The sequence below is a fragment of the Pan paniscus genome, chromosome 17, assembly GCF_029289425.2.
Source record: "Pan paniscus chromosome 17, NHGRI_mPanPan1-v2.0_pri, whole genome shotgun sequence".
Lineage (NCBI taxonomy): Eukaryota > Metazoa > Chordata > Mammalia > Primates > Hominidae > Pan > Pan paniscus.
In genome coordinates, this window is record NC_073266.2 from 70694769 (window position 1) to 70711934 (window position 17166).

Sequence of the window (17166 nt, forward strand, 5' to 3'; positions counted from 1 at the left end):
TCAGATATTGGAGAGGATATGGAGAAATAAGAATACTTTTACACTGTTGGTGGGAGTGTAAATTAGTTCAGCCATTGTGGAAGACGGTGTAGCGATTCCTCGAGGATCTACAACTAGAAATACCATTTGACCCAGCAATCCCATTACTGGGTATATACCCAAATGATTATAAATCATTCTACTATAAAGACACATGCACACGTGTGTTTATTGCAGCACTGTTCACAATAGCAAAGACTTGGAACCAACCCAAATGCCCATCAGTGATAGACTGGAAAAAGAAAATGTGGCACATATACACCATGGAATACCATACAGCCATAAAAAAGGGATGAGTTCATGTCCTTTGCAGGGACATGGATGAAGCTGGAAACCATCATTCTCAGCAAACTGATACAAGAACAGAAAACCAAACACCACATGTTCTTACTTATAACTGGGAGTTGAACAATGAGAGCACATGGACACAGGGAGGGGAACATCACACACTGGGGTCTGTCTGGGGGGCGGGCGGGGGGGCTAGGGGAGGGATAGTATTAGGAGAAATACCTAATGTAGATGACAGGTTGATGGGTGCAGCAAACCACCATGGCACGTGTATACCTACGTAACAAACCTACACGTTCTGCACATGTATCCCAGAACTTAAAGTGTAATAAAAAGAAATGAAAGGAAAAGGAAAAGCAAAATAAGAAAAGGCAGAGAAGCTGACATGGACATAGGGGTCCTGGGGCAGGACGGCTCATTGCAGATGACTGTGCAAAGCTTTAGGCCACATTGTGAAGGTCTTTGAACCTTGTTCCATGGAGGTGAGATCATATTAACCTAGAATGGCAGCTAGCACAAGGTTGTGGGCATGGAGTTGACAGGTTATGTTGTTAAAAGGGTATCTTTGTCAATAGATGATAGCAAAAATCGAGAAGACTAATGGCAAAATGCTAGAAAAAGCTATTATTATAATGCAATACATTTAAGTACCAACTAAATCAGGGACCAGTTTTAGGCACAGGAGAATATACTCTACCCAGAATTAGATCTCAATGTAAATTGCACAATGGTGCATCGCATGTTGCCATGCTTGACTTCATGCTTCAAAAGATGTCAGTGCTTAAGAGTTACAGGGACTGATCTCAGTAAAGCAGGAACATTATGGTTAGTGGGTCAAACTGCATGCTTTTAGGGTAGAAACAGTTATTTTCCAAGACACTTTAATCAAGTAACTCAAAGTTCTTAAAACTAGCATTCACAAAAAATTAACGCTTCTTATGAACTAACTCTTCTTATAGCCTCCTTGTAAAAGTCCAAGTGGACAAGCTGTCTACAGACTTTTTAGCATGAGGAATCAGACTTCGTATATTTGATGCTCTATGTGAATTATCATTGAGTAAATTTGCTGTGAATGGATTCAGGCAGGCACAAGTGACTTGATTCCTTTATTTCAATCGACTTATCCTGAATTTGGCTTAACTCCCCCACACTGCCAACTTAGAGGGAAAGGAATGAAGTGGAGAAGCTTTGTCTGACAATCCATCTGGTGTTACAGATCATGACTCTGAGTTCTGCATATTTGAAGGGTAATTGTATCTTCAGATTCATAGGAGAGAACATCACTGAGAGGTAGGAGGCTTGGGGTCCTTGCCGCTTTCACAGGAGTTGTTAACGCAGTGAGAGGCCGAACAATACAAGTTTACCCAAAAATTGGGTAAACTTCTCATATTCACTGTTCTCTTTTCTTCAGAACCCAGTGTGCTTATCTGCCCATTTACAGAGGAGTATGGACTACAGTGAGCAGAGAGGAAATCCTTAATTACTGCTTCATGGAAAATTTACTTTAGGTGGCTAGTGTTGGCCTATAGTGGAACCAGAGAAATCCCACATAATAAACTGCCCTTCCAAACTCAGATGTTACTTAGTTGTTGGGAAATGGTTTGCTATATTTTGTTTACAGCTATTAAAGCGTGGAAAGGGTGATTAAAAACTTCGTGGGAATCCTTGGGGCTAGAACTGAACAAATCTGTGAAGGATAACATGGCAGGAAATACCATTTTCTCAATATGCTTTTGTATAATGTTAGCAATTTGATGTCACCCCATTAAAACCCAGGGAAGCCACACAGCAGTTTGGCAGCAGACACTCATCCGCCAGTGGGGACATCAGATACCATAAGACTATCAAGCTGTACTGTGGAACTCAGGGAACTCCTATTTCTTCTTAGTGTCCCTCAGAGAGCAGTTTCCAGCCCTTTAAAAATGATTATTTTCATTATTGGAACTTGTTCAATGTCTGTAGTTATGCTCACTCTTTTTGTTTTGATTTATCTTTGCAAAGAAAATTAATATGATAGAAAATATCAATAAAGATTTTTTTTTGGAGTGGGGGCAAGCCCCAAGTTCAGTGAAACCTATCTATGTAGCTTTATTCTATATGATTATATCTCTCATTAATTTATGTCCTCAGATTCCTGGTTTTAAATACTTTGTGGAAAAGTCCCCTTCTTGGACGCAATAGATTTATTTCTTATGAAGTTGTGGTGGTATTTTGTTATTATAAAATAATAGCAGTGACTGCCATTATGGCAGAATCCATATTAAGTATCAGGTGCCATGTATTTTGCTTTAGATATTTGACCTACAGCATTTCATTTAATTCTTTCAGACTTTGTGATACAAATATTTTTATAGCACATATGTTGTACTTGAGAAATCTGGGGCTCAGAAAGTTTAATGTGAAAGCCAGAAACAGCCCCCCTGACTTACCTCAGTCCTGAACTACTTACTCCACAGTCTATATAGGCTTTTGAGGTTTGTTTTTTGTTGTTGTTGTTTGTTTGTTTATTTAAAACAAGGTCTTACTCTGTCACCCAAGCTGGAGTGTAATGGCATGATCTCAGCTCATGGCAACTTCTGCCTCCAGGCTCAAGCGATTCTCGTGCCTCAGCCACTCGAGTAGCTAGAATTACAGGCTCATGCCACCATGCCTGGCTAATTTTTGTAATTTTACTAGAGAGAGGGTTTCACCACATTGGCCAGGCTGATCTCGAACTCCTGACCTCAAGTGATCTGCCTGCCTCGGCCTCCCAAAGTGCTGGGATTACAGGCGTGAGCCACTGTGCCTGGCCTACGTAGTGTTTAGATGCAAACTCCCTTTGGTATGACAAGCAGATTTCTGGAAAGTGGTACATAAAATTGAAATGGTTAGATTAAACCATGGTTTAAAACCACTAAGAGCCCACATTGTGGAAACCAGTGATCAACCCAGGGCAGAACCAGCAGGTGATCAGAGGTTGAACCGTAGAGTTGTCTTGGAGGTGTATTTACATAGCAAGCACAATGCATTTGCCTGGGTTCTATTTTACAGATCAAAATCATGCAAACATTTTCAGAAGATGCTTTATTTATACTTTATGTAAGACTGAGAAAGTATGAATTGTCCATATCAATGAATATGTTTATATATAAATTTTTTATGAATTATTAATTTTGGATAATTTTTGGAGGCTAATGAAGATTATTAAATCTTCCCCATTATGAAATCCAACATTCTCTTTTATATGTAAGTGATATTTTCATTTCATGATCTTGGACATTTTTACCTGGACATGTCCAAATTTTCTTGCCTCTCTTTCCTTTAAAGTATACCCGTTCAGCAAAAGACATAAACAGATACTTCTCAAAAGAACACATACAAACAGCAAACCTATGAAAAAAGTGCTCAACATCACTAATCGTCAGAAATGCAAATCAAAACCAAAATGAAATACCATTCCACATCAGTCAGAATGGCTATTACTAAAAAAAAAATAAACAATAGATGCTGATGAGGCTGCAGAGAAAAGGGAATGCTTATACATTGTTGGCAGAAATGTAAATTTATTATTTTAGGCACCATGGAAAGCAATTAGGAGATTCCTGAAATAACTTAAAACAGATCCACAATTTAGCCCAGCAATCCTATTAACTGGTATATATCCAAAATAAATTAAATAATTCTAACAAAAACATCCATGCACTCATATATTCTGGATAAAGAAAATATGGTGCATATACACCATGGAATACTATGCAGCCTTAACAAGGAATGAAATCACTCCCTTTGCAGCAACATGGATGTAGTTGGAGGCCATAATTCTAAATAAATTAATGCAGGAACAGAAAACCAAATACTACATGTTCTCACTTATAAGTAAGAGCTTAACACTGAGTACTCAGGGACATATAGATGGCAACAGTAGACATGGGACTGTCACATAGGAGGGAGGCAGGAGGGCAAGGGTTGAAAAACTGTTGCGTACTATACTTACTACCTGGTCATGACAAGATCAATCATACCTCAAACCACAGCATCACCCAATATACCCATGTAACACATTTTCACATGTACCCCAGTATCTAAAATAATGAAATTATTTAAAAAATAAAATACAGAATAATACCTGTTCAAAGGGTTATGGCCAGCGTGACTTGGAACACAGTTATTTCATCCAATTTATTTAGTATTTGTAAGAATAAAGTCAATTATGAAAGCTGTCCTTCCTTATAGATACCCAAGGTGTTTGATAGGCAAATCTGACCTTTGATAACAATGTTGCTTGAAGGTCTAGAAAAGATGCTATGAAATGATTCACAGCAGATGATAGACAAATTCATCCTCTCAGCAGTCTCTGAGTGCTCATTGTCCTCTTTTTCCCTATAGGACCTCACGTCTTTTACCCAAAGTTCCCATGATCCAAAGAAGTTCCTTATTTTTCCACTATTGTTGAATGATATCAGTACTAGATTTAGAGGAGGAGGTTCCAGATTTCATTCTTAAGTGTGATACCCACTAACTGTGAAGCCTTTGAATAAATCATGTTGCTTTTCTAAATCTCACTTTCTATATGTAAAATAATGATAACAAAACCACCCTATCTATATCAGTAAGCTACCTGAGGCACTGGGTATAAAAATTCTTCTGCTAAAACCAAAATAAGCAAAACTCCCCATCTCCATGTGCTCAATCCCTTTGAGCTATATACGACAAGGCATACAATTCTATTATGAGGGTTTGCTTTTAAAAAGCAATTTGCTGACCTAAATGATCTTAGTTTGGTAGAATATAGCAGTGTGGTATGTGGCAAATGGGAGCATTGTTCCATATTTCTTAGCCTTACCTACTTTAGATTACTATTGAATCTCATCCAGACCCCTACTCTCCTAGAAGTCAGAATTCAGCCTTCCAGAAACTTCACACTGCACTTCTAAAAGAATGCCTAAACCTCAGGCTATATCCAGATTCATACAGGGTGCTTTTTCTCTATTGTGGTAAAACATATCTTTCATTTTACAATTTTAACTATTTTTGAGTGTACAGTTCTATGGTATTAGCGCATGTACCTTGTTGTGCTACCATCACCACCATCTGTCCACAGATTTTTTCATTGTCTCCAGTTAAAATTATTTACCTATTAAACACTAACGTCCTGTTCTCCCATCACTTAGCTCCTGGCAGCCACTCACGGTGCATATTTTAAATACTAGCAGTGCTAGATAAAATGATGCTAACCCCTATAACAAATAAGCCCTAAAATATATAATGGCTCAGAACTATTTCTGACTCTATAAGGTATGGAAGGGATGTTACTGATTGTCAGTTCTTTTCCCAGCTCTTCTCTAGAATTATTACAAATGTTGATTGTTCCATCATCACCCATATGGCTTCTAAGGTCATCATGCTTCCCTACCTCAAGACAACAGGTGGAGGAAGAGAACATGGTGAATTACCCATGTGCAGTTTATTTTAGGCCAGGCCTGGAATCAGCACACATCACATCACATACACTCAACCTCTTGATGAGACTCAGTCGCATGGCCTCAACTAGACTTCAGGGAAGCGGGAAAATACAGTCTAGTACATGAAGCAGAAATTTCGGGTTTGAGGATCAGTGAGCCAGTCTCTGCCATCAGTCATATTAAGAGTGTAGATATGCCCAGGAATCATCATCATTCATGCACTTAGAACTTTTACTTTTTGAAAATCTAATTTTCCCTGGCAGAAAAAGATACTTCATTTTAAATATGTCCAAAACCAAAACATATCTGAATGGCAAAATTAAAGTGTACGTATAATTCCACTGAGAAGCAAGAGATATTATCTAGATATAGAAACCTTGAGAAACAATTGAGAATCTTAGAGGAAGTCCCTTCTTCACTCAGTTCAATCAGCTATATGTTAAGTTCCAATGAGGATATCTAGAATGTTCAGAAGGTGTAGAATTATGTGTGTCCTTAAAGAATATTTCAATAGTTACCATTTCTAAAATGTCAGCATCCATATCCAAATGGTTTGTCATCTCTTAATATGCACTATAAATGCAACCATGATCAGTAGATTAATTCATTAGTTTGCAACACTGAGGAAGTTTTTAGTTTATAAATGTATTGATATTGAACACATAGAGATGTGGCTTGAAGAGCAAGACAAACAGGCTTATGTTACAGTTTCTCTTCACGCAGGAAGGAATCTACTTCCTTTCACTAATTGCACTTAAAGTAACCACAGGGACTCAGGCTCCATACATAGAACACTTAGCATCTGCGTTTTCCTTTCATACAATGAGAGAAAATGCATAAATGCATTTGTTGGCAATACTGACAAAGACCGATTTGTGGAATAATTGAAACCTTGATTTCTGTCATTAGCCGGATGTTTACAAAACTCGTCTTCCTGTCTACATTCCAGATGTTTCTCCTTATTTTAATAGCTCCTTGTTTTTCATGGGTTTTGAATTCCAAATTGTAAAGTGTTGAGGAAAAAGACTTTCGTTTGCAAGTTTCATGGAGAATGACATAATCTTAAACTCCCCAGAATCCTTGCAACATTCATTTGTAGGTCTTTCCAATTAGTTTATTTTCTATAGAAAATCTGAGGTCTTGAATTATGTCCCAGAGTCAACATTAGATGAGTGAGCAACCTTTTGGTTCACCTCACTACTCTTGCACATCAAATACAGATTTTGGCTGAAGGTATTCTTTTTGGAATAATCTTTCTCTGCAACTTTGATTTCTCAGGGAACGAGCATTGAATACAACACAGCCTGGGTCCCTTCAGCTCACTGTGGGAAACCTGAAGCCAGAAGCCATGTACACCTTTCGAGTTGTGGCTTACAATGAATGGGGACCGGGAGAGAGTTCTCAACCCATCAAGGTGGCCACACAGCCTGAGTGTGAGTATGAAAAGGAACGGGCCACATTTAAAAAGTATTTATTTTCCTCTGCAATATCCTTGAATTCTTTCACAGAACCTTTGCGAAGTGACAAAAGCGAAGAACAGTTTTTTTTCTTCTAAGTAAACTTATATAACTCAAGGACTTTTAAAAGTAAGATAAGTTGTAAATAGAATGGCCTCTTCACTTAGGCCACATACCGTAATGGCAAATTAACCTCTATAAAGGCCTAATCTATCTATGCAGTCTACATATTCATTTCCTAAGAAAGTGATTTACTCTGCCTGACAGTATTTTATCATCATCATTGAGTTTCAGCCTCCTCTGTTGAATTTTCAGATTTTTTGAGTTTGTAAAGAGTGTAACATCAAAGGTAAAAGAACAATAACATACAATTTCTAAATCCAGGGACTAATTTAAAAGCTTGAACACGCACCGCATGCACTGAAAAACCTACCAAAAGCAAATTGAGATTTGAGGAATATGAGAGATAACCTCTATTGGATAATCTCACTCCCTCTACCTTGAATCACTAGATTCAGCTATGTTTTTTTTCACAAAGTAGAGCAGCTGAATGTTCTTTGACCAACGTATAATTCAATGATTTCAACTTTGATAAAGGAAGAGCTCCAAAATTACATATCGAAAACTATTTCTGTACTTGACAAAATTTTGTTTTTTCTTGTGCATTTCTAATGTTTTTTGAAAAGATTAGTTGCTGATGAGCCATTCGCCAAATTTGTTTGGTTTCACATTAAAAAAACAATTGGAATTTAAAATCAAAATGAAATGCCTGGCTACTTGTTAACAAGCTGCCTTATGTTAAACACCTAACTGTACCTATTTCCTTTTTATATAACAAAATTTGTAATGATATTTTGATTTCCTGTTCATTTTACATGAAACTGTAAAGAGGTATATCAAAATCACCTCTTGTATTTTGGGAATAAAGTGAAGTAGAGATTGGAAATATTTTAACTGGTAATTGTGAGAGAGTAACCTTTGTATTCTATCACTTCTTGGGTGGTTTAAATCAGCAAGTCGAAGAAGAGAGAGCAGGAGATACAGTCTGAGTGCACTTTCAACAGAATCTCCATCCTTTCTTTCATTTGGCCAGGGCTACAGAGACAAGATGATAACAAATTGGAATAAAGTATTAATTGAAGGGACGGAAGAGGGCTAAGTTGTGCAAGTACTACAAATAGTTGCCTCACAGAAATAAAAACCTCAACAACTTCAAAAGCATAGTCATGTTGAGGTTCCAGACAATTATTTGGAAATGCAGGCCCCCAGGCATAATAATAATTTGTAGGACCCAAATAATTTCTGTTTGCAAAATAAAAACACAGGGGCACATTGTTAAAAATTATTAAGATTATGGGATGGCTACAGCAGAACATGAGTCCTTGCACAACTTCACCCTTTGCTGCCTATGAGCTGGTCCTGCTCCCAGGTTTCTGTTCTGGGCAATGTTTTGTTGCTGTACTGATTTAAATCACTAAACAATGCCAATTTCCTCTTCATAATGTCTATATTAACATAACATTTCAATCTTCTTTTTTTATTTTTGGGACGGAGTCTCACTCTCTTGCCCAGACTGGAGTGCAGTGGCACAATCTCGGCTCATTGCAACCTCCGCCTCCAAGGTTCAAGCGATTCCCAGCTAATTTTTGTATTTTTAGTAGAGATGATCTTTCACTATTTTGGCCAGGCAGGTCTCGAACTCCTGACCTCAAGTGATCCCCCTGCCTCGGCCTCCCAATGTGCTAGGATTACAGGCATGAGCCATCGCGGCCAGCCGAACATTTGAGTCTCAATTGCTTTATTGAATTTCTCTTCATAGATCATCTATGTAAAATCAATAACTTTTATGACTGTTTTATATTTTTGATTAAAAACAAATTAGGTTTTACATATATATAATACACACACACTATATATGGTATATGTCATGTGATAGATAGGTCAACAATTTAAAAACTCTTGAAAAATTCCTTAAAGAAATCCTTGATAAATTTTCCAGTATTGGAACTAACTTTAAAAGCATGCTCATTTTCAAAAGATCAAATCTCCATGGATTATCTGAATTTTTCATCTCCTAGTTCTAAAATTATCGTAAAATTGTTATACTGTACTTTTCAGAGCTGACTAGTCATGATTACGTTGCATTTCTGATAAAAATCCTGGTTGGTTAGCCTTGCTTTGTAAGAATGAGCATTTTTTTTTTTCCTTGATCAATACTATTGTTTCTAAGCATTCAACTTAAGAAAGCAATTTTCAGTGTTTTAAAATTTTACTTCTTTTTTTTTTTTTTTTAGCACCAACGTTCCCAAGCCAAGGGACAGTAAAGTATTTTCCTTTTTGACACTAAGAACACTCATTCCAAAAAAATTAAAAAAAATTAAAACTATGATAAAATGATACAATATATTCTGCTATTTAATATAATCAAGTTAAAAAGAATAATGATTGTTTTTGTATCACACATATGGCCTTAACTTTGTAAAACACAAACAATGACATAACTCAATTCATAAGTATGTTTAATAAACATTTATTATGTTCCTAACACTGTTCCAGGCTGCATGAGGCATGTTAGAAAAGCATATGTGAGTAATAAAGCAGCAGTATTTATGGATCTCAGCAGATTTGGGGGGAAGCAAATATTTTAAATATGTAACAATAACAAAACAACTCGAGTAGGGGAACTTATAAGAAGTTGGTAAATGGAATACAAACAATCTGAGTCACAGATTTGCTCGTGGGCTCATGACCTGTATGGCTGCAGCATATTACCTAGTTAATTTCTTATGCCCAGATCATACTGCATCCACCTCCTCAAATCAGTCTTGTAATCCAGTTACAATGACAGCCACGTCTATGCTTTATATATCACACATTCTTTCCCATTCAGAAAGCAGTGTGAAAAATTTGTGCAGAGCACCTCACTGGACCCAAGTCTCTATAAGCATTTACTTTGCTTAACAATTAGCGTAAATGATAAGGCATAAAATAACAAAAGCCTAACTGAATAAAACATGCTGATTGTTGGTATTGTTGTCACATATAAATTCTATTCTCTAAGAAATGAAAATGAAGAATCTTTCTGCTTTAGAAACATGATGCGGCCATGAATTTTTTTCATTAATGGCAGCAATAACAGCCTTAGAATGCTAACCATATTTTGGCCTTAAGTAACAGCATTGTTCTATTAAATTACCCATTTTCTTACCAATATATGGAATAAGGATACCTTTGCAGATCATTGTTTATTTGCACTGTGATTTGATTCTGTTTCACTGAACATTGCCACTGGATAATTCATCCCTTACTGAGTAGATAAGTAGTTAGGAATAAAGTAGCCTGCATAAACAAGACAATCAGAATATCCTTTACATGTGCAAAAGAGTTAGCCAATTGCTTCAATTCATGTATATTGAGTACTGCTAAACTCACTTGCCGTCTTTCTTACGGACATTAGAATAAATTAATTATATTATCATGAGTGATAGGCATTGCATGTGTATTTTATCTTCTGTTGGTAACATAAAATGCCATTCTGGCAATTTGAAAGTATTTCTAGGATAAGGAGCACTTACTTGATCTTCTCCAAGCCTGCTCAATAAGACACCCAATTACTGAAGAAGATGGAATATACCAGAGATCCTATGGTTCCTTTCCTTTCCTTTCCCATTCCTTCCTCCCTTCCTCCTTCCCGCCATCCTTCCCTCTTTGTTATAAGCCCATCTTTCTGTCCTTAAGAGAAAATGCGAGGGCTGGTTTTATGACTTCACTAGACTATCAGAATTTAGCGGCAAGATGAGGTTAAAGAAAACGTTTTCATCAATATTTCTTTTCTGACAAAATGATCTTATCTTTTGAAAATGGGTCTCAGCTGAGTATGCATTTGGATGCTGCTTTTATCAATGTTTTCCAAATGTGATGTAGTAATTGTACACTAAAATTACATAGCTTGTATACAAATTGAATTTCAAGTTTTTCATATTATTTGAAAATATCAACTCTATTATACAAACCGTATTTGCAAAGAATAAAACTGATGGAAAATATGTCTGAAATATAAATCAGCCAGCAACTGTTTCTAAAAGTGCATACATTTTGTAGTAATCGTTTAAAGAGATCGACAGCCCAAGATCCAGTTTATGAAATAATTGCTCGAAATAGAAAGGCTTGATTTATATGAAGGTTTGTGTCCTCTGATGATATCTTCCTTTGCTAAACCCTTGCCCATTCTCCCCTGCCTTTATGGTATATAATTTCTCTACCGTATTATCAGCCAGGATTTAAGTCCCTGTCTGCTTAAGACTTGTCTAATCTTTTCATACCACATGTGGAGATTTTTTGAATTATTATTTGCAGTCCTTTAAGATCCTGTTAAGGCGGTTTAATCATAAAGGATGTTAAAATGGACCACATACTGGCTTGAGGGCTTGAGTTAGAATGGGAAGCCTATTTGCAAGACCACAACTCAATTACCTACAAAACTCTTTTATATTTAAGAGTTGTAAGTAATATTCTTAGTCTATTATATTCTTTACACTACAAAGATGAGTGAAAGCAACCCACCAAGTTGAGTGACTTTAGAATATATTATCTAGAGGAATAGCCATATTTGCTTCTTTCCTCCTTCATGAGATTTTAAAAATTCTAATATGGCTCTACTTGTATGGTTGTTAGGAAAAGAACAGAGAAGTTCAAATAATGTCTCTCAACATTACTACCTGTATCCTAGAGCAAGTTTGTCAATCATCGAGACCTCAGTTTCCTGAACTATAAATGGGAGTATCATTTATTCCTCTTCTTCCTAAGTTGCAAAAATGAAATATGATAACACGTGGGCAGCCGCTGGGTCTTGCCTGGCATCTCATTTAAAAAAAAAAAAAAAAAGCTCCCTGACCCAACAGGATCAAATAAGAACGTAATTTCAACTGCTCTACATTTACAAACAAAGTGGGATACTCATCAGGGTAATCACTTGGGTAAATAAGGCTAATATAATACCTCATTTATAGTTTAGAACTAGCTTGATCACTATACAGTCAGCGCATTTACATACTCTGTTACTTTCTCCCTAATTAACCTCTCCTTAGCATTTGGCAGGCTGTTATAGATTGGCTTGTCTAAATTTTGAAGTCTTATGAACAGGAAGTGCTACATTATCCCATAAGATGTATCACAGCATTGCCGTTTTATAAATAAAGCCATGTGTCACTTAAGGAAGGATATACATTCCAAGAAATGCATCATTAATTGTTTCATTTTTCTGAGAACATAGTAGTGTCTTACACACACCTAGAAGGTAGAGCCTACTACACACCTAGGCTATATGGTATAGTCTACTACACACCTAGGCTATATGGTATAGTCTACTATACACTGAGGCTATATGGTATAGCCTATTGCTCCTAGGCTGCAAACCTGTACAGCATGTGACAGTACTGAATACTGCAGGCAATTATAACACAGTGGTATATATTTGTACATCTGAGCATATCTAAACATAGAAAAGGTAATGCATTGCATTAGAATGATATGATGGCAAGATGTCACTAGGCGATAGAAATTTTTCAACTTCATTATATTCTTATGGGACCACCTTGGTATATGTGGGCTGTTGCTGATCAAAACATTGTTACGTGACACTTGGCTGTCATTGGTTGGTTGATGCTGGTAGAATATGGTTTGGGAAAGATATAAAATATCAGTTATATTTATTAAAGTATGGTTACATAAATTAAGCAAACTAAGTTGATCACAGCTCTGTCTAGCTCATTACTTTTGTCACTTGATTTACAACTATTAACTGCACTGCACTGAGATTTGAATAAATATTTGGGATGACCACTATGGCAAACCTGTCCACTCGACAACAATTCAGTTGTCTGATCCCGTACATGGCCAGACATAAATAATGGAAAGAAGTAAAGATAAGCACTGGCATTACATCTTTTTTGGTAGCATACAAATACATTATTTTAAAAGTCTCTGGATGTAAAAAAATGTTTTCGGGTGTTATAAATAAGAGATGGGGAACGTTAAAAACTTATGGTTTAGTATCCTCTGTGACCAAAGGCTTAAGGAATTCATTTGGATTTAATGGTCAGTTAGGCTAGGTATGATGTCTTTGATAATGACATATATTAGTGGAAGGATTAGAGGTAGGCTTGAGATGATGGGTTGTTTAATCACCTCTAGAAGACTTCAAAGCAAATGTGAGTCACTGTGTTCTTTCTTCATTCATTTAAAAATATTTATTTTGTGCTAAGTTCTAGACCTACAGTTTCCAGTACAGTAACCACAAGCCACATTTGTCTATTTAAATTTAAAAGTATTGAAATAAAATAAAATTTAAAATTCAGTTTGTCAGTCACAATAGCCCTATTCCAACTTCTTAGTAGCACTTAAAATTTAAATAAAATTAAAAACCAAAAATTCAACTTATCTCTCTTGTGAGCCACCTCTCACGAATTCATATATGATTACTGGCTACTGTATTGGAGATCACAGAGAACATTTCCATTATTTCAGAAAGTTCTCTCAGACAGTGGCAGTCTAGGCACTATGCTGGTAAATGAGGATACAAATGCAAGTCAGAAATGGTCCTAACTTTCAAGGAACTGGTAGTCTAGTGGAAACAACTTTAAATAGAATTCACTAAAAACAGCTTTCACAGATTTCATCTCCCTGAACAAAATTGTTCAGTTTTGTTCAAAACAAAAAAGTTATGTGCTAAATTAATAGACATGATTTTTTAAAGGCCAGAGAATCTAGACCTGAAGATATGCTGTTTATTTACTTAAGTTAGTTAATCACATTAAAAATCCATTACCTGGAAAAATACATAAGCATCTTCCGAAGTTCAACTGAAAGTGAAGGACATAGCTTACTAGTTGCTTGGGTTGAACAGTGGTATATCATAAGTGTAATTTCCCTAAGAAGCTTCTGCTGGCTCTCTTATTTTCTCTCTTCTTTTGAGCACACAGTATGATTCAGGCTTCTTCAGTTGGTATAACCAAACATCTAGAAAATTTATCTGCTTCATGAGAAATTGCATAGAAAGAAAGCTAACTTCTCATAGATAGACATAAGGGAGTGTAGGAAAGGGGATAAGAAAGTGTCATAATAATTATTGGTTTTCAGGCAGCACGGTCAACTAGTCTAGGAGAAAGAGGTTCCCTAAGTAGATCTGATTTGGGTTTAATCGCCTAGTTTGGTTATATGCCCTACTAAACGTGAAAGCAGTTGGTTTGCTAAGCTGAATTAGAGCAAAAGCCAGCATGAACATCTTTGGGGATATTGTCGTCATGCTGGTGCAGCTGAATGAAACTCTACTCCAAGGACATGAGCTGAGCTGCTTTAGGCAACTGCTTTGACGGAGAGCTGATGAACACCACTGAGAAAGAGTAAAGATAGAAAGGAATAAGGCATTTTAATCACATGTGTATTGAAGCACTCCCTCATCTTTAGAGCATATTTTTCTATGCAGTTCATAAGTATTTATTGAGCACCAACTATGTATCCAGCCTTTTATAACATGCTTGGGATAGAAAATAAAATAAGGGCAGAAGTTTCTTTCTTTGTCTGTTTCTGCTGCTATAACAAAACACCTGACACTGTAATTTATAAAGGATAGAAATGTATTGCTCATGGCTCTGGAGACTGAGAAGTCTGAGATTAAGCAGGTTTGGTGTCTAGTGAGGGCTGGTCTCTGCTTCCAAGATGAGGCTTTGTTGCTGTATCTTCCAGAGGGTATGAACGGTGTGTCCTCACATGGTGGAAGAAGTGGTAGGACAAAAAAGAGGAGCTAGCTGTTCCCTCTAGCCCTCTTATAAGGACTAATCTCTTCATGAGGGTAGAGCCCTCATGGCCTAATCATCTTTTAAAAGATTATTATAATATTTGCATTGGGGTTTAAATTTCAACATGAAATTTGGGAGGGGACACAAACATTCAAAGAAGTGGAATCAAATTTACTTTCTCTCTCTTTTCTTTCTTTCTTTTTTTTTTGAGATGGAATCTTGCACTCTTGCCCAGGCTGGAGTGCAGTGGTGTGATCTCAGCTCACTGCAACCTCCACGTCCCGAGTTCGTGTGATTCTCCTGCCTCAACCTCCCAAGTGGCTGGGATTACAGGCTCACACCACCACACCTGGCAAAGTTTTTGTATTTTTAGTAGAGACGGGGTTTCACTATGTTGGCCAGACTGGTCTTGAACTCCTGACCTCGTTATCTGTCTGCCTCGGCCTCCCAAAGTGCTGGGATTACAGGTGTGAACCACCGTGCCTGGCTCTATTTCCTTTTTTTAACCTAAAGTTAGTGTTACAAAGTTTCAGTGTGTAATTAATGCATAATCTAACGCAGATATAATTTGATGCACAAACCATATTGCCTTTTAGTATAAAATATTTTAGTATATTTTAGAAATTATCTGATCTAACACTCCACCAAAATTAAGTAAAACTCCCTTTTAAATTACTGTACTATTTTATGGATTCTTTTAACTGCAGGTTATATTCTGCCTGCTGTAATATATGGTGAATTTTACATGTTACATAAAAAGTCAATAATACGACTTTAGCTATTTTTCTTTAACTCCAATGTTCTTACATTATGTTACTTTAATTGCCCAATCTTTTCTCCTTGGGGAACCCAAGATCCCATGCAATGAGGAGTTGAGTTGGGACAGAATTTCTGATTACAGGCTATTCTGCAGGGAGCGTAGATTACCATGAGTTAAAATAGAAAGATTTTAAGCCTATGACAAGCAATTACTGCTTCTAATTGTAGCTGTTAAAGTCAAAGCTGAGATGGTGTCACTCATTTCTGGAAGGAAATGACCACAGATTTGTATCAATTGAAAGTCAAGCAATGGAACTCTAAGCCCATGGTCAGTGCTAGTAACTTGTACATTGTCCTCTTATTTAAATCTATAATTGGTGTTATAAATTATAACTCTGGGTACCCAGAGTCTAACACATTTCCCGGTGCCCTGAAACATAATTTTAAATCCATAAACACTTTAAGATAGTAGATTCCAACCATTGAAATGTGCAACCAATAAACCTGGGGACCAGAGCTTTTAAGGCTAGCCATAGAATATGTCAGTGCATTAGTGAGAGCCCAAGGCCTATGTCTAGATTCCTAAGTACAGGCATGCTTATCCTAAACAATGGGCTTACAATAATGACAGTTTCTCTTCCTGAAATGGAAATATCACTTTAAAAAATAAGCAAAAGATCTGTGTTCTAGACTGAGATTTCTCTGTATTCTGCTGTTTGTTTTTGGCGAAGTCAGTTACCTGGTCTGATTCTCAAATTTTTATAAAATAAGGATCATACTGCTTGTATCGGGATAATATGAAGGGGCACTAGAAAAGCCTCATTAAGGAACACTGCTAACTGATCTTACACAATTTACGTCAATTTCATTGATTTTTCAAATGTCTCCCTTAGAAATAAGTAAGTGAACTTGTTAACCCATTTGGGTGTTGTATTATTTATCTAGGGCTACCTTAACAAAGTGCCACAAACTTGGTGTCTCCAAACAACAAAATGTATTTTCTGACCTTTCTGGAGCCTAGAAGTCCGAAATCGAGGTGTCAGTAGGGCTATATTTCCTCTGAAAATGCTTCAGAAAAATCCTTCCTTGCCTCTTCCTAGCTTCTGGTGGCTTCTGGCAATCCTTGGCATTCCTTGGCTGGTAGCTGCGTAATTTCAGTCTCTGCCTGCATCTCCACATGGCCTTCTCCTCTCTGTGTCTCTGTGAGTCCTCTTCTCTTCTTATAATGTACTTGGAATGCACCAAAATCCAGTATAACCTTGTCTTAACTAATTATATCTGCAAAGATACGTCATCAAATAAGGTCACATTCTGAGGTTCTGGGTGTACATGAATTTTTGGAGTACTATTCAACCCGATATACTGCCCTGTGAATCTTAGTAAGAA

At 36.7% G+C, this 17166-nt stretch overlaps 1 protein-coding gene across 5 annotated transcripts in view; it reads left to right on the forward strand.

Annotated features, from left to right (window-relative positions):
- DCC (DCC netrin 1 receptor) overlaps window positions 1–17166 on the forward strand; it is a 1195251-nt gene that overhangs the window by 830139 nt on the left and 347946 nt on the right. For all 5 annotated transcript variants that reach the window (XM_034943737.3, XM_003827228.5, XM_034943736.3 and 2 more), the window contains one exon: window positions 7047–7201. In XM_034943737.3, coding sequence (XP_034799628.2) covers window positions 7047–7201 — 155 coding nt within the window. The remainder of the gene's footprint in view (window positions 1–7046; window positions 7202–17166) is intronic.